At 34.4% G+C, this 16733-nt stretch overlaps 1 protein-coding gene across 2 annotated transcripts in view; it reads left to right on the top strand.

Annotated features, from left to right (window-relative positions):
* The window catches only part of MAP4K3 (mitogen-activated protein kinase kinase kinase kinase 3), a 154400-nt gene that overhangs the window by 126126 nt on the left and 11541 nt on the right, over positions 1-16733 (top strand). For both annotated transcript variants that reach the window (XM_031466873.2, XM_031466874.2), the window contains 8 exons: positions 225-337; positions 3268-3309; positions 5437-5521; positions 6638-6717; positions 10694-10754; positions 10838-10955; positions 12528-12586; positions 13567-13670. In XM_031466873.2, the coding sequence (XP_031322733.1) occupies positions 225-337; positions 3268-3309; positions 5437-5521; positions 6638-6717; positions 10694-10754; positions 10838-10955; positions 12528-12586; positions 13567-13670 (662 nt within the window). The remainder of the gene's footprint in view (positions 1-224; positions 338-3267; positions 3310-5436; positions 5522-6637; positions 6718-10693; positions 10755-10837; positions 10956-12527; positions 12587-13566; positions 13671-16733) is intronic.

The raw sequence follows: 16733 nt of genomic DNA on the forward strand, positions 1-16733 counted from the left end.
ATTTTAATTTCCCTGTATGAAAGAAATAGAGATAAAAGTAGAAGAATCTGTGTATATGTGTATATATATATGACTTGTAACAGTACTGAATATTCTGATTGTGTGATCCCAGATGAAGACTGGAACTGTCTTAAAATATTTTTTTTCCTACTTGATAATTTTCTGAATGAAATTTTTGTGAAAATTAATCCTTTTTTAATATATTTAAACATATCTTATTGAAGGAAATGGGGTGAGCTCCTTCCAGTTAAATGGTGAACGAGATGGTTCATTATATCAACAACAGAATGAACATAGAGGCACAAACCTTTCAAGGAAAGAAAAGAAAGATGTACCAGTAGGTATTTATATTTGTGAGCTCTTCTTATATTTGTTTCTTTTTTCACAACTAAAATAGTTTTGTAATTACAATTAGTGGAACTATATCAGTTGTATATTTTACAATTAGTATATTTGTACTTTAGTATATTAATTATAATGATAATAGATTGTTTAAATCTTGAAAAAATTGACTTTGTTGTGGTAAACTTGACGGCTTTCTGCTGTTCAAATTATTTAGGCCAATTTATGATAGCGTATTATAAAATGTGACCTTCTGCATATAGGTAAACACTTAGTATTCTTGTGATTGTTGAGAAAATATTATACTCAGTGATGAGAATTGATTCTTACAGATTCTTTTTATAGTCTCAAGAACTTATGGGAAGAAGGACATAGGCAAATAAGGAAAATAGCTTCTACCTCAGGACAAATTTCTGTTTCACACTTTATGATATTACTACTCTTACTCAAAGAAAATAGCTAACAAAGAAAATTTGATTGTTTTCTAGTAGATATAAGGTATCACTTCAGGAGAGATGAAATTAGCCTTAGCAGCTGTTCCTGTTACAAATGTTGGATAACTGTTGCTATGACATAACTACTGCAATGTAAATAGAATTTTATCAAGGAGATTAAAAATTTTTCACATTTGTAAAGAATTTACTCTTGATCATCAGAAGATGTTTGTCCATCATCACAGAACTTAAAACAACAAAAAAGTCCTTTGTTATTCCTATACATATTTATAGGACATTTAATATGTTTGTGTGCATATAGCTGCAGTTTTGTGCAGTAAGCACATTGCTACAAGCTTTTGTACTGTATCTGTTCAACTGTTTTATAAGATTTCACTGTGGAGTATGACACTGTTTTTTATAATTCAGTTAAGTAAATTTGACTGGGGTTATCCATTGTAATCTGTGAAACTTAGGACGTTTTTAATAAAAGTATGAAATGTCCTTCACGAATAGGTTTTATGAAGTCTGTCCAACAGAGTAGTGCCTTTTTGCTTTCATCAATGTAAGTTTTAGCAGCCCTGCTAATGTAGTAGCACAAAAATGCAGTTCTATGACTCTAACACAGTATAAGAACCCTGGAGAGATGAATACATTTTTTAAATTTATTCATTTTCAATTCATTTTTTCTATTACCTTATTTTACTAGGATAAGGAATAGAAGTTAAATTAACAGTCTATAATTCTGAAATAAATATGTCACGACTGTATCAAAGGATAAACAGTATCTATGGTATATGGAAACATGATTATAGTTTGTACAGCTTCTTGAAATTATTTACAGCTAATTCTGTCAGTACTTAAGTTAAACATGACAGTTATTAAAATTAAATCCAGAATTAAAAAAAGATATTTTGCTAAAATAGATGATTTATGATAATTTAAGGACATCAATATAAAAATAAGTACAGATTATTTGCAAAATAGGAAAAAATTATCAGAAATTGATGGCAGTATTAGTCTGTGTATCCTCATAAACATATCTACAAAGTAAAATTTCAGTCTTTAGAATGTCTAAAAGTTACTCATGTAAGTAATACTACCCAGAATATCTCATTTGTATCATGTATATGACATCAGTTAACAGTGGCTTTTAAATTTTTGTCTCATTTAAATAATTGATTTATAGTCGATTGAGAAATACAATTATAACATCATTCTTATAATGATGTTATTAAGATAATCTCAAAAGAAATCAAGGTTTTTTCATAAATTTATGTTTAAAGTATAATCTCTTCCAAGGAGAGTCTTTCTCCAGAGACAAATCATGTACCCCAGGAAATGTAGCCACTTAGAAAAATATCTGGTACTCTTGAGAATATTGCAGATGAGCAAAAATGTGCTGTTTTTGCTCTCCTTAAACTATCAGTATACTGTGACCAATGATTCATACATTTGAATTCATCAAAATTTAAAACTTCAATTGACAAAACACTCTGTAAACAAAGTAAAGATCATCTGCAGACTAGGAGAAGGCATTTGTAATATATATAACAAAAAGTATTCAATTAGATTATATAAAGAGCTCCAACAAATACAGTTAAAAAACTCAGTTAAAAAAAGATGGGAAATGAATTCATAGAGGAGGGAAGAGGGAATAGAGTTAGCCAATAAATGTTTTTTTAAAAACACTCTCAAGCTTCCTAGCAATCAGAAGCGTGCAGATTAACAAGAAACACAGGAGAAAACATATTTCACTAATCAGTTTGATACCATTATGTGTCTGTGAGACTATAAGGAACCAGGACTCTCATACATTGCTGGCGGGTGTTATGTGAAATGGGCACTTTGAAAGGCAATTTGACAGTCAGTATCCACTAAATTGTAAAAGGTACAGACCCCATGTTCCATTGGTTTCACTTCTCATGGTCTCTAAAAAAACCATTCACACATTGTGTAATAAGGTATGTACAAGGGTGATCATTTCTCCAATGTTGTTACAGTAAAAAAAATTGAAAATAATCTGAATATCCAATAACAACTAAGGAATAGCTAAATAAAGTCATACTGTGCTGCAGTTAAAACAAATGAATCAATGTGCTCATATAAAACACTGTCCAAGACCCAGTGTTGAGACAAACAAGTTGATAAAAGTGAGTGTTTCTGTTCAAAAACACACAAAAACAATATTTCTGTGGGATCATATATATAAACATGCAAAAAGGTCTGGAAGGATACACAAATACATGAGTACATATAATTGCCTAGAGAAATGTTTGAAAGGGTACGTAGTAAACCACTGGGGGTGGGGGGCAGGTACTAGGAATAGGTGAACTGTAGAAGGACTATAGGGAACTTCAGCTTTATCTGTAATGTTCTGTTTGACAAAAAAGAATGTATTCATGTATTTTATTCCAATACATGTGGTTGAAATACAGTATTGATATACCAAACAACAAGAAGTATAATCATGCATTTGTTCTTTTTCTAGAAGCCTATTAGTAATGGCCTACCCCCAACACCTAAAGTGCATGTAAGTACAAATATCAAATAGGTTAAGTTTTCAAACTAAATACAACAGCAGATAATTGCTTAAATGTGTACCTTTGGTTGGGTTTTTTGGGTTTTTTTTTTTTTTCGCCTGATTGAAAGAACCATTATTATTGAAAAAAAATCTGGACGATTGCTAATTTAAATATTAATTGATTATATCTGGAAAAAAGCTTTTCAAAAGGAAATTATGATAAATTATGTATTTTAAAGCTACTTTATTTGAAAATTTGTTAATATTTTCTTTGCCCATACTTTTGAAGCAGCGTAAAAAAGGCACGGGTATAATAGGAAGTACAAAATGTAGATATGACACATTTTTCTCTTACGTGTTTTCAATCATTAAAAGCATAGAATTTTAGAACTAGAGGAGCATCTAGCCCAAACTCTGTCTTGCCCATGCGTAAAACTGAGACCCAAAGATCTTAGTCACCAAGATCACAAAACTTCACCTAGTTCTAACCAGACCTAGAACTGGAACTTAAATGTGTCCTATATTATAGTCCTTGTAGGTTTTTTTAGAAATAAATACATACCATGATGTCTTTTTTAGAATTAAAATTACATTAATGCACCATAATTTTTGGTTAGTATGGATAGAGCAACATTTTTGCTGATCTAAATCTATAATCTTAAAACCTTATGTAACATTAGTGTCCATAGTTTTCCTAGTTCTTTCAATTCTACTTTTTAACCTTCTTACCTTTTAACTCTACTTTTTAATTAGTATAAAGATCTAAATTAATTATCTCTTATGTTACAAAATAAAAAGGTTTTTGGGTGTAGAGGTCACCCCAGTCTAGCAGAGACATGCGCGCGCGCACACACACACGGATGAGAGTTCCTATTGGGCTACAAAGTGAAACTCCTGTATCAGGTATGCAGTTGACAGGGAAGAGCTGATAACTGTGGGCTAACTATAAATTTGATTTAACTTGGGACTGGTTTGATTGTTTTGTACCTCATTTTGTCATTCGGATTTTTAGGGGATTATCAGTACCTTAACATAGCAACTTTGGTACCTGTCTTAAGGATAATTGTGGGATTAATTAAATCATATAATTTCTGCCCTACACTGTAAAAACATTTTTTACTGGTATCCTACCACCTGATAGTATTGCCAGCCTGTTGTTCTTTTTGGGGGACTATAAAATCTTTTAAAATATTGGTTGGTAGATTTCTATGAATAAAAAGGAAATCTTGGGGGGGGGTGTATCTCAGCAGTAGAGCTCATGCTTAGCATAATCCCCAGTACCTCCGTTTAAAAAACATTTTTTTTTTAAAAAGAAAATCTTAAGATTTATTATTTTGATTATTTTATGTTAATTTTTTAATCCATTATAGTCAGCTATAATCGCTCAAAGTATTATCCCCATAATTGTGAAGAAAACATTCCTGCTCTAAAATGATGTATAGTCCTGTTCCTCTGACCAAATATTTCTGTATTTTTCCCTCAAGTTCTTGGGAGTAAAAGTGATTAAATAAGTAAGCTTTCTTGTTTTTATTTATTCCAACCAGAACAGTAATTAACATTTTACTCTTTGAAGATCAAAAAAAAAATGTTCAAATGAGTGACATATATTTCATTATAAGGTATTTATTATCTGAAAGGTTTGTAAATGGGCTTGACAAATCAATATTAACATCAAAGAATAAAGCTTTTAATTGAATCCTTCCAGGGAAAATAATCAGATAGCTCAGTGTTTTTTAAAAATGGGTTTTTTGAGATTGAAGTACATATATGAATTTCAAATCAGTCGTATCTCTTCCACTTTGTCATATTAAATTCAGTGATTAATGCTATTTTTAGGCTTATGAAATAAGCACATTTTACCTTTGTAGAGATTATGATTTCCTTCTCACCAGAGACTATTGTATTACTCTTAATGTGGAACATATAAGTAATATTTCTGTAAGCAAATTATTTTGCAGAATTAGTTACTATTACTGCTTTGTTTATTTCAGAAGATAGGAAGAATAAAATGACTCTCTGAAGTAAAACCTTGTATCATTTGACAGTTCTTGTTGTGCCTGGAATCTCTGTGGTACCACTGTAAGACAAATGAGTAAGACTTTGTATATTTGTTTAGTTATTTTTTTGTTTTTCCAGATGGGTGCATGTTTTTCAAAGGTTTTTAATGGATGTCCCTTGAAAATTCACTGTGCAACATCCTGGATAAACCCAGACACAAGAGGTAGTACTATGCCTTTTCGTCAGTTTTATTTACTTTCTACATATCTTCCTGAAAAAGAATTCGTTACAGTTTTTTAAAATATTTTAAGTTAATATGTTTCTCTGTGTTATTAGCAGTGTTTGAGGTGACACATGACGTTAAAATTTCAGTGTACTGTCACCATACCGATATGTTGAAACCATATACTCTGTGCCATCCATCTATGTAAGACATACATTTATTTCACAGGTAAAGAAAATGACACTCAAAGAGAGCCATTGTGCATAGCCGATCGGTAGTAGAGCTGCCGTTTGAACCCAGTTCCATCCTGTCTGACCCTATAGCTTATGCCTTTAATCTGCCAGTCCTCATCCTAAATATTGGGCAGTATAGGCATGCTCTTGGCATTCTGAGTTGTTCTCAGCGTACTTCAGCTTAGTCTGGAGAAGTTCTTCACCTGTTGTTTTTTGTTTGTTTGTTTTTGTTTCTGGGGGGGGCAATTAGATATGTTTGTTTGTTTGCTTATGGAGTTATTGGGGATTAAACCCAGGACCATGTTTTATATTATCATAAAAACCAATCAAACAGGAGCATGGTCAAACTTCTAATATCTTTTAGAAGATATTGAGTACACTAGCAGGTATTCAAGTGTTAATTAGCTTTTTAAATAGGCAGTAGTCAGATCTTGTTTTTTTTCATGTTATGTTTATAATAACAGCCCATCTGCAAAAATATTTTAAGTCTATATCAGCTATTCTTGATTTGTATTCTGTATGTCAGTTGCACGTGATCCTCTCCCAAAAGGAATTTAGAAAAGGAACTGCAGAGTCTCTACCAGTCCTTAGCACCCTGTGATGAGTGAGGGGCCCTAGCGTGCCATTCTTCAAAGCTTCTTTTATATAAGTGTTCTTCACTGCTTTGAGGCTGATATTTGCATATAACTCAATTCATTGAGCTAGTGTTTCTGAGCACTTATTTGCATTAAAATAAAAAATACTGCTTAGAGACCATATGTTAATGTATATATAACATATGGTTATATATACACATGTTAATGTATATATACTTTAGATTATATAAATCCTTTTAAAAAATATCTTATATATCAAATTCAGTGGATTACTTTTGTTTTTTCAGATCAGTACTTGATATTTGGTGCTGAAGAAGGGATTTATACTTTGAATCTCAATGAACTTCATGAAACATCAATGGAACAGGTATGTTATTTTGTATTTTTCCTTTTGTTGAATTCTTAAGTTATTATATGTAGACACTAAATGAGAAATAAATTTCAGCACTATGATTTGCTGCCTCTTTTATTCATAAAACCTTCCCAGAACATGTTCTGTTTACCAGATACTAAAGACACATTCAGAGGATTAGCCCTCACCTTTAGGGAGCTCATGCTGTAACAGAGGAAGCAGACATGTAAACCAGTAACTGCAACACACTTGGAGTTAGATGGCACACTCGGAGGGAGTACAAGATACAGGTCACAGAGGTGGCTATCACTAGCGCCTCCTGTGGGGAGATGAGAGACATAAATGGTGATGGTTGACAGACAGACAGAGGATAAACATGAAGGCATGGAGTCATGAACAGCATGGCATGGATGGGGAACCATGAATGGACACTTTGATTGGAGTATAGAATGAATGTAGAATAGTAACAATAAATGGAGCTGGGTGGGCAGGCAGGTGCCAAACCCCAGAGCTTTGTGAACCATGCTGATTATCAGATCTGTGTTTTAGAAATAACTCTTTGCATGGTGGTGAGAGATGAGACTAGAGACTATGGTTAAAGAAGTGTCTAGTCAGGGCAGAAGGAAGAAGGCAGAGAGGAAAAAATGGGGTTTGGAATTGTACGGGGACATTTTTGTCACAGTGACTTAGGGGAAGCTTTTGGTATTTAGTACCCAGGGGCCAGGAATGCTAAAGAACCTGTCTACAAAAATGATGATAATGATGACATTAATAGCTAATACCTATAGAAAGCTTACTATGTGCCAGGTACTGTTTTTAAATGCTTTACATATATTAATTTACTCAGTCTTCACAGTGACTCTTAGAAGTAGGTACCATTGTTATTATCATTTCAGATGAGAAACCTGAAGCTCAGGAAGTAGCTTTTCAAAGATCCCACAGCTGTCAAGTAGATGAACTGGGATATGGGCCCAGGCAAGCTGGCTCCAGGGTCCCTGTCCTTAAATACTTCATCATACTGTCTCTCCCACTTGCAGTGCTTCTGTAGAGAACCACTGGACTTAGAGAGGGATTAAAGAGCTAGAACTGGCCAAATTGAATGACCAGTTGAACATGAAGATTAAGGAGAAATCCAGGTTGACTTCAGGTTTCTTGAGTGACTGAGTGAATGAGAGGACCTCCAGGCAGAGTGTAATGTACAGGAGAAGTCAGTTTGAAGGGAATGATGATGCATTCAGTTTGGTCATGCTGAGTTTTGGGTGCCTGTGGGATGTATGTATAATCCTCCATTCTCAGTATCAGTTGATTACAAACAAAATGGAGAGCAAAATCCATAAGTAATAATAATTTCTTTGTAATGAAATATACCCATCGTTTGTCATCACATTTTTTAATCGGATTTTTTAACTGTTCGATACACATACTTTAAATCTTTTAATCTGGGAGAAAGTATAGTGTGAAGTAGCTGAAAAATACATACGAAGTAGGGGAAAAAAGAAAAGAATCTTGTTATTTGTAATAATAAATAACTAATTCAAACGTGGTTAATATTTTTCTTGGATATAATAAGATACCTAAAAATCACAGTACTGGTATGAGTATTAATTGTACACAACAAGACCAACATCATGGGGTAAGCATTTATCAACCTAGTTTAAGGGACTGTTGAGTGAAGGCACTCAACCCCACCCAGCGCCAGTCTGTAGTAACTCCCCTTCTTTGAAATTACACAACTGGGGTAATATTTTTTGAACTAAACATGCCCATCAAAGTGAAATACCTTCCCTCCCAGAGGAAGCCTATAAGAGTAGAGAATGTGAGTATACGTGAGATCTTGAGATTCTTCATCTTACTGTGAAATTGATTATTATGCCATGAGTCTCCTAGATAGGGGAAGATGCTGAAAGGTGAGAACATGACACAGAACATGACAGAGAAATGATGTAAAATTTATCTGCTTTTATTATTTATAGCTAACATTTATTAGACACTCAGTGTGCACCAGTCTTCTCAGCACCTTACATGGAGCATCGCGTTCACTCACCACGACAGCTCTATAGGATAGGTGCTCCGTTTTACAGATAAGAACACTGAGACACGGAGATTAAGCCAGTTACCCAAGGTCACAGTGTCTTTGAGAAAGCAGCCATCTGAATCTAGGCAAAATGCAGAACCCACTCTTCTTAATAGTGTACCTTTATTAAACTGATTATTTCACCCAGAAATAATTCACCTCTTTTGGTAAGGAAAGTAGACATTAAAAATCTAGAAGCTTTAGAATTTTACTGAACATGGTTAAAAATGAAAATCAGAAGTGAAATCCAATATTTAATAAAACTTTGCGTAAATACTTTTCCATGTTCCCTATGTTGATATTTATCAAAAGAATTTGTCTTAACCCTGGTACTTTATATGTGATTGTGTTAATAAACCCACTTATATTTACAAATATGTATTTTCATAATAAACTATAGGTTTGGTACTAGCAATACTTTTTAAGTATGTATTTTTCTGAAAATAAACTCACATTTCAATCCTGAATTAAATGAAAATCAGCTTCTTGCTACTTTGACAACATGTACTGGTATGTGTCTTGGAGTAAGTTATTTCCCCTTCTTTTATCTGCCTAATTTTCTCAATGTAGCCAATGTATTCTCAATTCTATTGTGAAATTTTTATGAAGAGTATAAAGCAGGGAATGTTTATATATGTACTTTCAGTCTGAGACACAGTTATAATAGGCAAGTTTTCCAAAATTAAAACCCACATTGCAATGCCACATTTACTTGTTCGGAGAAATTACATGTTATGTGTAGGTACATTTAGCAAATAAATGAAACAATCAGATTTTATTTAAAATAGATTTTACTTTGTTTCTCCCCCTTTTATTATTACCTTCTTTTAATTATTCAGGGCCATCATTGTGACTCTGCGGTTTAATAATGTCCTTAGAGACCTCGATGTTTCATCATTCATCTCTTCGTTCTTCCCATCACCTAACCCTCGTCCCCGTCTGTTTTGGAGTAACCTAGTAGGGACTGTCAGGGCAAACCCGTCAGCCAAGCTTGTTAAATCAGAATCCTTAATTACGTTCATCAGTCGTTCCCAAACCTCAGACTCTCCTGGAGGGCTGGTTAAAACGTAGATCGCTGAGTCCATCCTCAGAACTTCTGCTTCAGTAAGTCTGGGACGAACCCCAATAATTTGCATTTCTAACTTCTAGTAATGCCCAGGTGATGCTGATGTTGTGGGTTCAAGGACCACTTTCAGAACCACAGAACCACTCCCAATGAAATGTTAATGAGAGCAATTGTTTCTTCCTTCAAAATATATTAACTGTGTTTCATGAAACCCTCTTTTCTTTGCCCTAAATACGATCGATCACTTTAAAGCTTCCAGAGAGGTGCCTCTCAATTCTTATGTGCTGGATTTTAGTAATGAATTCCACATGTATGTCCTATATGATTTGTAAGTTTTCATCATATTTTCTCTCAGCCTATTTTTCCTCCATACCTCAAGTTTCCATATCCTGTGTTTCACTACACCGTGATCTTTTTTCTCTCTCCTCTGCTCTAAAAGCCATGCATGTCCCATATGCCTAGATAAGGACATTTTTTTGGAAGTACACAGGAAAGTCTTAATTATTTAAAACCCCAGATCCAAAATAAAGGAATAGATGTTTGAAAATGTCCTTCTCCCCATGTAGTTTGGAATTACGTAGTCCTTACCGTAAGGAGACTGGAGCTAATCATACCATGTTGAAACTTAGATAATGAAATTACACTGCTAATTTATTTTTCTTCCATATAAATGTGTATGTATGTATATCATCTTGTATTAAGTACCTTACAAAATGAATTTCTATTAAAAATAAGTTTCCTTTTTAAGAACTGGCCTATTGATATGACAGCACACATGGTTAGTATGTGCGTGTTTACACCACTGTTATCTGGTACCCTTTGTAAACTCTGTGCTTTTTTTTTTTAATCAGCTATTCCCCCGAAGGTGTACATGGTTGTATGTAATGAACAATTGCTTGCTGTCTATATCTGGTAAGTTTTTTAGTTTTTAAATACCTTACAGTTGTTCCTGTTTATGTTATCAGTTTTTATGTCTTACTCATTTTTCTCTACAGGTAAAGCCTCTCAGCTTTATTCCCATAATTTACCAGGGCTTTTTGATTATGCAAGACAAATGCAAAAGTTACCTGTTGCTATTCCAGCACACAAACTCCCTGACAGAATACTGCCAAGGTAGCTGTACATTTAGTTGTATTTTCATCCATGGAGATAATGTTAATTTGTTGTAGAAAATAGTTATACTACAGAAACTGAAAAAGCGTTAAGCTTGGGGGTGTAGAAATCGTGTAACGAAAAAACTGCAAAAAGTAATATATTTTCAGAAACGTTTATCACATTCTTTTAAAATTTTCTACTTTATGCATTCCAATTACATCAAACATTTTCTTTCTAAATTTTTCATTGTTTTTCTGCAAGGTTAAAACTTTTTTTTTCTGTAATTTTATGGTAATTTTATATCACAAAGTGCTTTAGACTTATTGTGTCATTTTGAATGAAATAAATTTTTCTGGAAGTATTTTCTAAACTTAGAAAGTGTAAATGACTTATTAAATGAAGATTTTTAATAGAAGATAATTACTACTTAGAAATCGAAGTGTTCTGCTTTTCTACTTTCAAGGATTTTTAATTATGTTCTCTTCTTTTTGGTTATTATTATATTGGACCTCATTTGTTGAGTAAAGTTCTCCTGACTGGTATAAATTGTATTTTACAAAAATTTTATAATATAACCCTTCCTCCTTTGCAATATTAGTTGCAGAGAGAGTAATGTAGAACCTTAGCTTTTAAGTAGCTTGAAAATCTGTTGTTAATTGCTGAGTTTACAGTATAGCTAAGATTTATATGCCCCTTTGTGCACAGAAGAAGATTAAGTTTTTGATGAAAATTATTTTAAAATATACTGCAAGCTTTTTTGTCTTAAAATAGATTACACTGAGTTTAATTGGATCTTTTCATCATGACTTGATAGTGGATTATGAACTTAATTTATTATACTTGTACTGTAATCTCTGTAGTTGGAGTTAGGGGTATGGCTCCTAGTCAGGGAGTTTCTTCCCATGTTGTTTACGTGCCCCTCTTTCTCTCCCAGCTGCCACTTTGTGCTGTTGTTTTTCTGCCTACTTATAGCATGTCTCCATTTTCTCCAATTTTCTGACTTTGATAATCCTAAAAATTCCTGTGAACTTAGAAACTGACCACCAAACTTTAAAAGTAAAGAGCCCCTAAAGAGTGTAACACGCATAAACTTTAATGCATTAACTTTTTTATGTCATTTTTTCAGAATAGAGGCCTATTCTTTTCCTAGTTTGTGGCTCATCTTTTTACTTTCTCAGTGGTATCCTTTGGTAAGCCAAAGTTAATAACGTATTAAACAAATTCATTCAACGAATTGAATGCCACTCACAGTTTGAGGTGCTAGGGATCCATCAGTGAAAAAATATCAATTTAAGTGTATCAGTATTTTCCTGAATGATTTGTTTTTGCATTTTTAAAAGAAATCCCAAGGTTGTATTCTTCTAAAATCTGAATATTTTTAGTTTTGTTTTTCTTATTAAATCCTTAATCCATTTGGAATTGATTGGAGGAGGGATGAGAAAGTTACCCAATTTATTCTTATTTTTAACAGATGACCTATTATGTCAGTGCCAGTTTTTGAACAGTTCATCTTTTCCCCACTGATCTGTGACAGTACCATTATCATGTACTAACTTTGCCTACATGTATTATATATTCATTTCTATTTAGGAAATTTGCTGTATCAGCAAAAATCCCTGAAACCAAGTGGTGTCAGAAGTGTTGTGTTGGTAAGTAAACTGTCTGAAATCATGTAGCTCTCCTGCTTTGTAGAGTGTATCAGAAAACGCAGTAAGACGCATTTTTAAACCTAGTGTAGAACAGTACTACTCCAGGACATTCTGCCAGTAATAGTTTTATTTTTCCCCTTTAAGTAAAATAAATGTCTTGGCCATTCTATCTCCACGTAAACTAAACCTAATGTAGTACCTTGCACATACAGTTGTTTTGCAAAAATTCCTTGACTGGGCAAATGGAGAGAGTAGGATGACTTTACCACAGGACTTTATCACACCTTGTGCTCCAAGGAGCCTGTTACTTTTCATTCACCATTATTCACTCAGCGTGTATTTTCATACTTTTAATATGTGAAACCTTACATTTGTGATGTGAAGGTTATAGTCTTCCTGTTCACACACCTCTAGCCTAAAGCATCCCCACCCCCATAACAACTAGCTGATTTATTTGCATCTAACAAAAACAAAAAACAGTTTCCTTTCTTCCCTTAAAAAACTCTGAGACAATTCAGTTTTATTATTTGTAAGCCTGTCCTTGAGATTTGATTAGTGTCTTCATGTAGCTAAGCCCAAAATGTTACTGCCTCTGAACATTACTACCAAAAGCCCCCTGAATCATACCCCTGAATGTGCTGCAGCTCTCCAGTTGGCGACTTCTCCCCAGACCTACTTGGACCCTTCCTTCAGAGTCTTGCTGCTTCAGCTAGTCTCCCTGCTGCCATAAGACCTAAAGTCCTTCTTCTCGCCCCCAGGCCCCATAACAACCAGCAGTTTCACTTGTGCTTACAAATAAAAATCCTGCAAATGATAAGGGAGTTTCCTACACTACCTGAAGTAGTGTTTCTTTTTTACTCTGCAGTCTAAGAAATTGAACTGGCAGCCAGATTTTGCTTGTTTGTTTTTAAAGCATGCAACTATTCCTGTAGGGACTTTGTATTATAAGAGAAGTTACATGTACTTTTTTGCCTTGACAGTGAGAAATCCTTACACGGGCCATAAATACCTATGTGGGGCACTTCAGACTAGCATTGTTCTATTAGAATGGGTTGAACCAATGCAGAAATTTATGTTAATTAAGGTAAGCATGAATATCAGCCTAAGTCATTTTTAGTGTAAAAGCTTGTCAGTTTTCCTGTTCTTTCAAGAAAACTTTTTTTTTTCCCAGTTAATTCTTAAGTTAATGTAATGATTTTGGCTATGTGGCAGAGTGGTGAAAATCTGCCCAATTGTAAGGAACTCAACTGGCCTGATCGAAGTTTTGAAAGAGACTAGACAAAGAGTTCAGAGTTACGGCAGTTAGAGGAGCTGGAAATAGTGACTCACACGTACAGTCTGATGTCAAGAACAGGAGGTGCTGAAAGAGCAGAGAAGTGTTACTTGAATATATTCTCTGTTGGCCTGCTCCATCCACTGCAGCAGAGACAACCTGTGCGTCGGCGTAACCATGCTGAGGGAAAGTCTTCGTTCTGTTTGTCTGCCTACCTGTTAACTTGCCCAGGCCTCCCCATGGATGGTTCTGTGTGCGTTAGTTTCTCTAGACTCTTTAATGGATATTCTTTAAAATGTTTAATATTAAATTTTATGGAAAAACTAACTTAAAATCTGTGAAGTGCTGGCTCAGTCACCCCAAGGAAATACCAGATGAATTTTTAAGCTATTTTATTTGCTATTTTATATAGATCAAGTAGTCTTATTTCATGAGCATTTGATATCTCCATAGAAATTGGGATCAAAATAAAATTGGAGTGAATTCTTTCTACATTGTATAATACAGAACCAGGGTGTTTAAAGTATTGGCTTCCTGTTATTTAATTTTATGAGTAACTAGGCAATCTAGTTTTAATTTTCACATCAGTATTTATTAACCTCAAAATTAACTAGGGCTAAAGAAATGAAAAAAGAGTTTAAAAAATTTAAAACCCATTGCAGTAGTGTTTCCACAGGTAAATTCACCGAAAAAAAATTCTTTAAACCAAAAGTTCAAGGGGAAAATAGCCTTATAAATTGTCCAGAGCAGAGCTGCTGAACCAGCCCATTTCCAGCCATGTTGTTTTGTTCTCAGTTCCTTTTTGTTCTTGCCTGTTTGGCAAAAGTGCATCCTAGAGGTGGGTAAAGGGTATGTAGTTGTTCCTCTGCAGCCCTTTGCTTTCCTGTCTTCCTTCCTAGTCTGTTAGCGATGTGTCCTTCTTGTTCCTTTCATTCGTAACCCCTGTCAGAATGACAGTTTCATTACATCAGTTGCTCATGGATACAGACAGTCTGATTAAACCTTATGAATGAATTTTGTGTATTACGTGATGTATTAAACCACTTAACCCTTTCTCCATTGAAGAGCACGCAGGAAAGAATATATACTTTGAAGACATGGGAAGTTTAATACCCATCCATATGTTCTCTTTGCCAGGTAGATAGATGATACCAGGGAACTTGGCCCTGACGAATGAGGTCTGCTGCTGATACTCTAGGATATTAGACCCACAGTAGAATTCTGCTTGCTGGTCCACTTCAAGACCTCTCACTTTTCCCGCTTTCCTTAAAATCCCTGAGCTTTAGGCCCTTATTTAGCTTCCCTTCATCTTAACCCAGCTCTCCTTTCTCTGTCTCTCTGCTCAGGACTTCTATATGTATATTTTGTAGCTATATTTGACATTATCTCAAGTGATATGATATATATTTTTTTTAATCAAATGCTTGGTTTTCCTTTTGGGGTATGAGAGTAGTTAGATTGATTGACTGACTGACCTGATTGGAGGTACTGGGGATTGAACCCAGGACGTTGTGCATGCTAGGCACACACTCTTCCACTGAGCTATACCCTCCCCCTTACGATATTTCTATACTACAACTCTTATCAGATGTATTCAAAAACATGCTTGTGCTATCTGTATTCTTCATGACATTTCTGAGAAATTTTTTTGCTTCACTAGACTATATTTTCATCATAAATAAAAGTTATAAATTGAAGCAAACACTTGTTACAAACCAGGCAGTGCTATTTAACTAGAGAGACAAAGATGAGTAAGATATAGTCACTGCCCTCAAGGACCATCACCAGTAGCAACTGGAATTAAAACTATTATTTGGGAATCCTCTTCTGTTTATGATTCATACGTTTCGTACATTTTGCTTAGTTACTGTTGGAGGCTAAGTAGAAGTATCCTCACTCTGTTGGTTTTCTTATTTGCTCAGGAAAAAAAAATTAAACAGAAGCATTATTTTCTTTCTGTCTTACTTGCTCTTTCCACATTTCAGAAATAATTATTTAAAATGTTTTACCCTATTAAAAACAGGGCAGATTTTACCCACAGCATATCCCCCAGGTGGGACTGCTCCTAGAGAGGGTGTGGAGTAGGGGCAGCCCCCCGGCAGTTGCAGGGAAGGAAGGATGTGGGGACAGCAGGGGGACACAGAGCTTCACGTTCCAGCCATGAGGACCATGCTGTATCTCCTAACACTGGTAGTTACTATAGCCCCATTTCACCCATTTAGTTTCTCTAGAATTTACAGTGAGTTGCCAGATTAAAGAATAAGTCAAATTCAGTAGCTTTTAAAGATATTACAATAGCCATTTGGGAAATATAATGAAAATGCAGCCTATTTTTAAAAGCAACAAAAAATATAAAATATATTAAGAGTAGACTTAATATGTGTAAGACCAGTATATTTTTTATAAACAACCTTGTTATTGTAAAGAACATTGCTATCACCTCAGACCTCCCCATGGCACTCCCTACAAATCATTTTCCATTTTTATCATAATCATGCACCTCTAAACGTCAGCATTAAGTTTACCTGATTTTTCAACAATATGTAAGTGGAATCATAAAATATATATTCATTTGGGTCTGACTTCTTTTGTGCAGCATTACTGTTGGATGTATTACAATTTGTTCGTTTTCATTGAGCTCTAATTTCCCATCGTGTGACTGTGTCATCATTTTATCCATTCTACTATTGATAGGCATTTGGGTTCCATCCAGTTTTTGGTTATTCTGAGCAGTGCAGCTTGTGAATATTTTTGCATGTTTCCTGTGCGTGTATGTAGTGGTGTTCTCTAGAACAGATAACTAGGAGTGTTACTGCAGGGTTCTAAGGGAGGCATATCTTAGCATTAATGGTTATGTAATTAACCGATATAGTC

This window comes from Camelus dromedarius, chromosome 15 (genome assembly GCF_036321535.1).
Source record: "Camelus dromedarius isolate mCamDro1 chromosome 15, mCamDro1.pat, whole genome shotgun sequence".
Taxonomy (NCBI): domain Eukaryota; kingdom Metazoa; phylum Chordata; class Mammalia; order Artiodactyla; family Camelidae; genus Camelus; species Camelus dromedarius.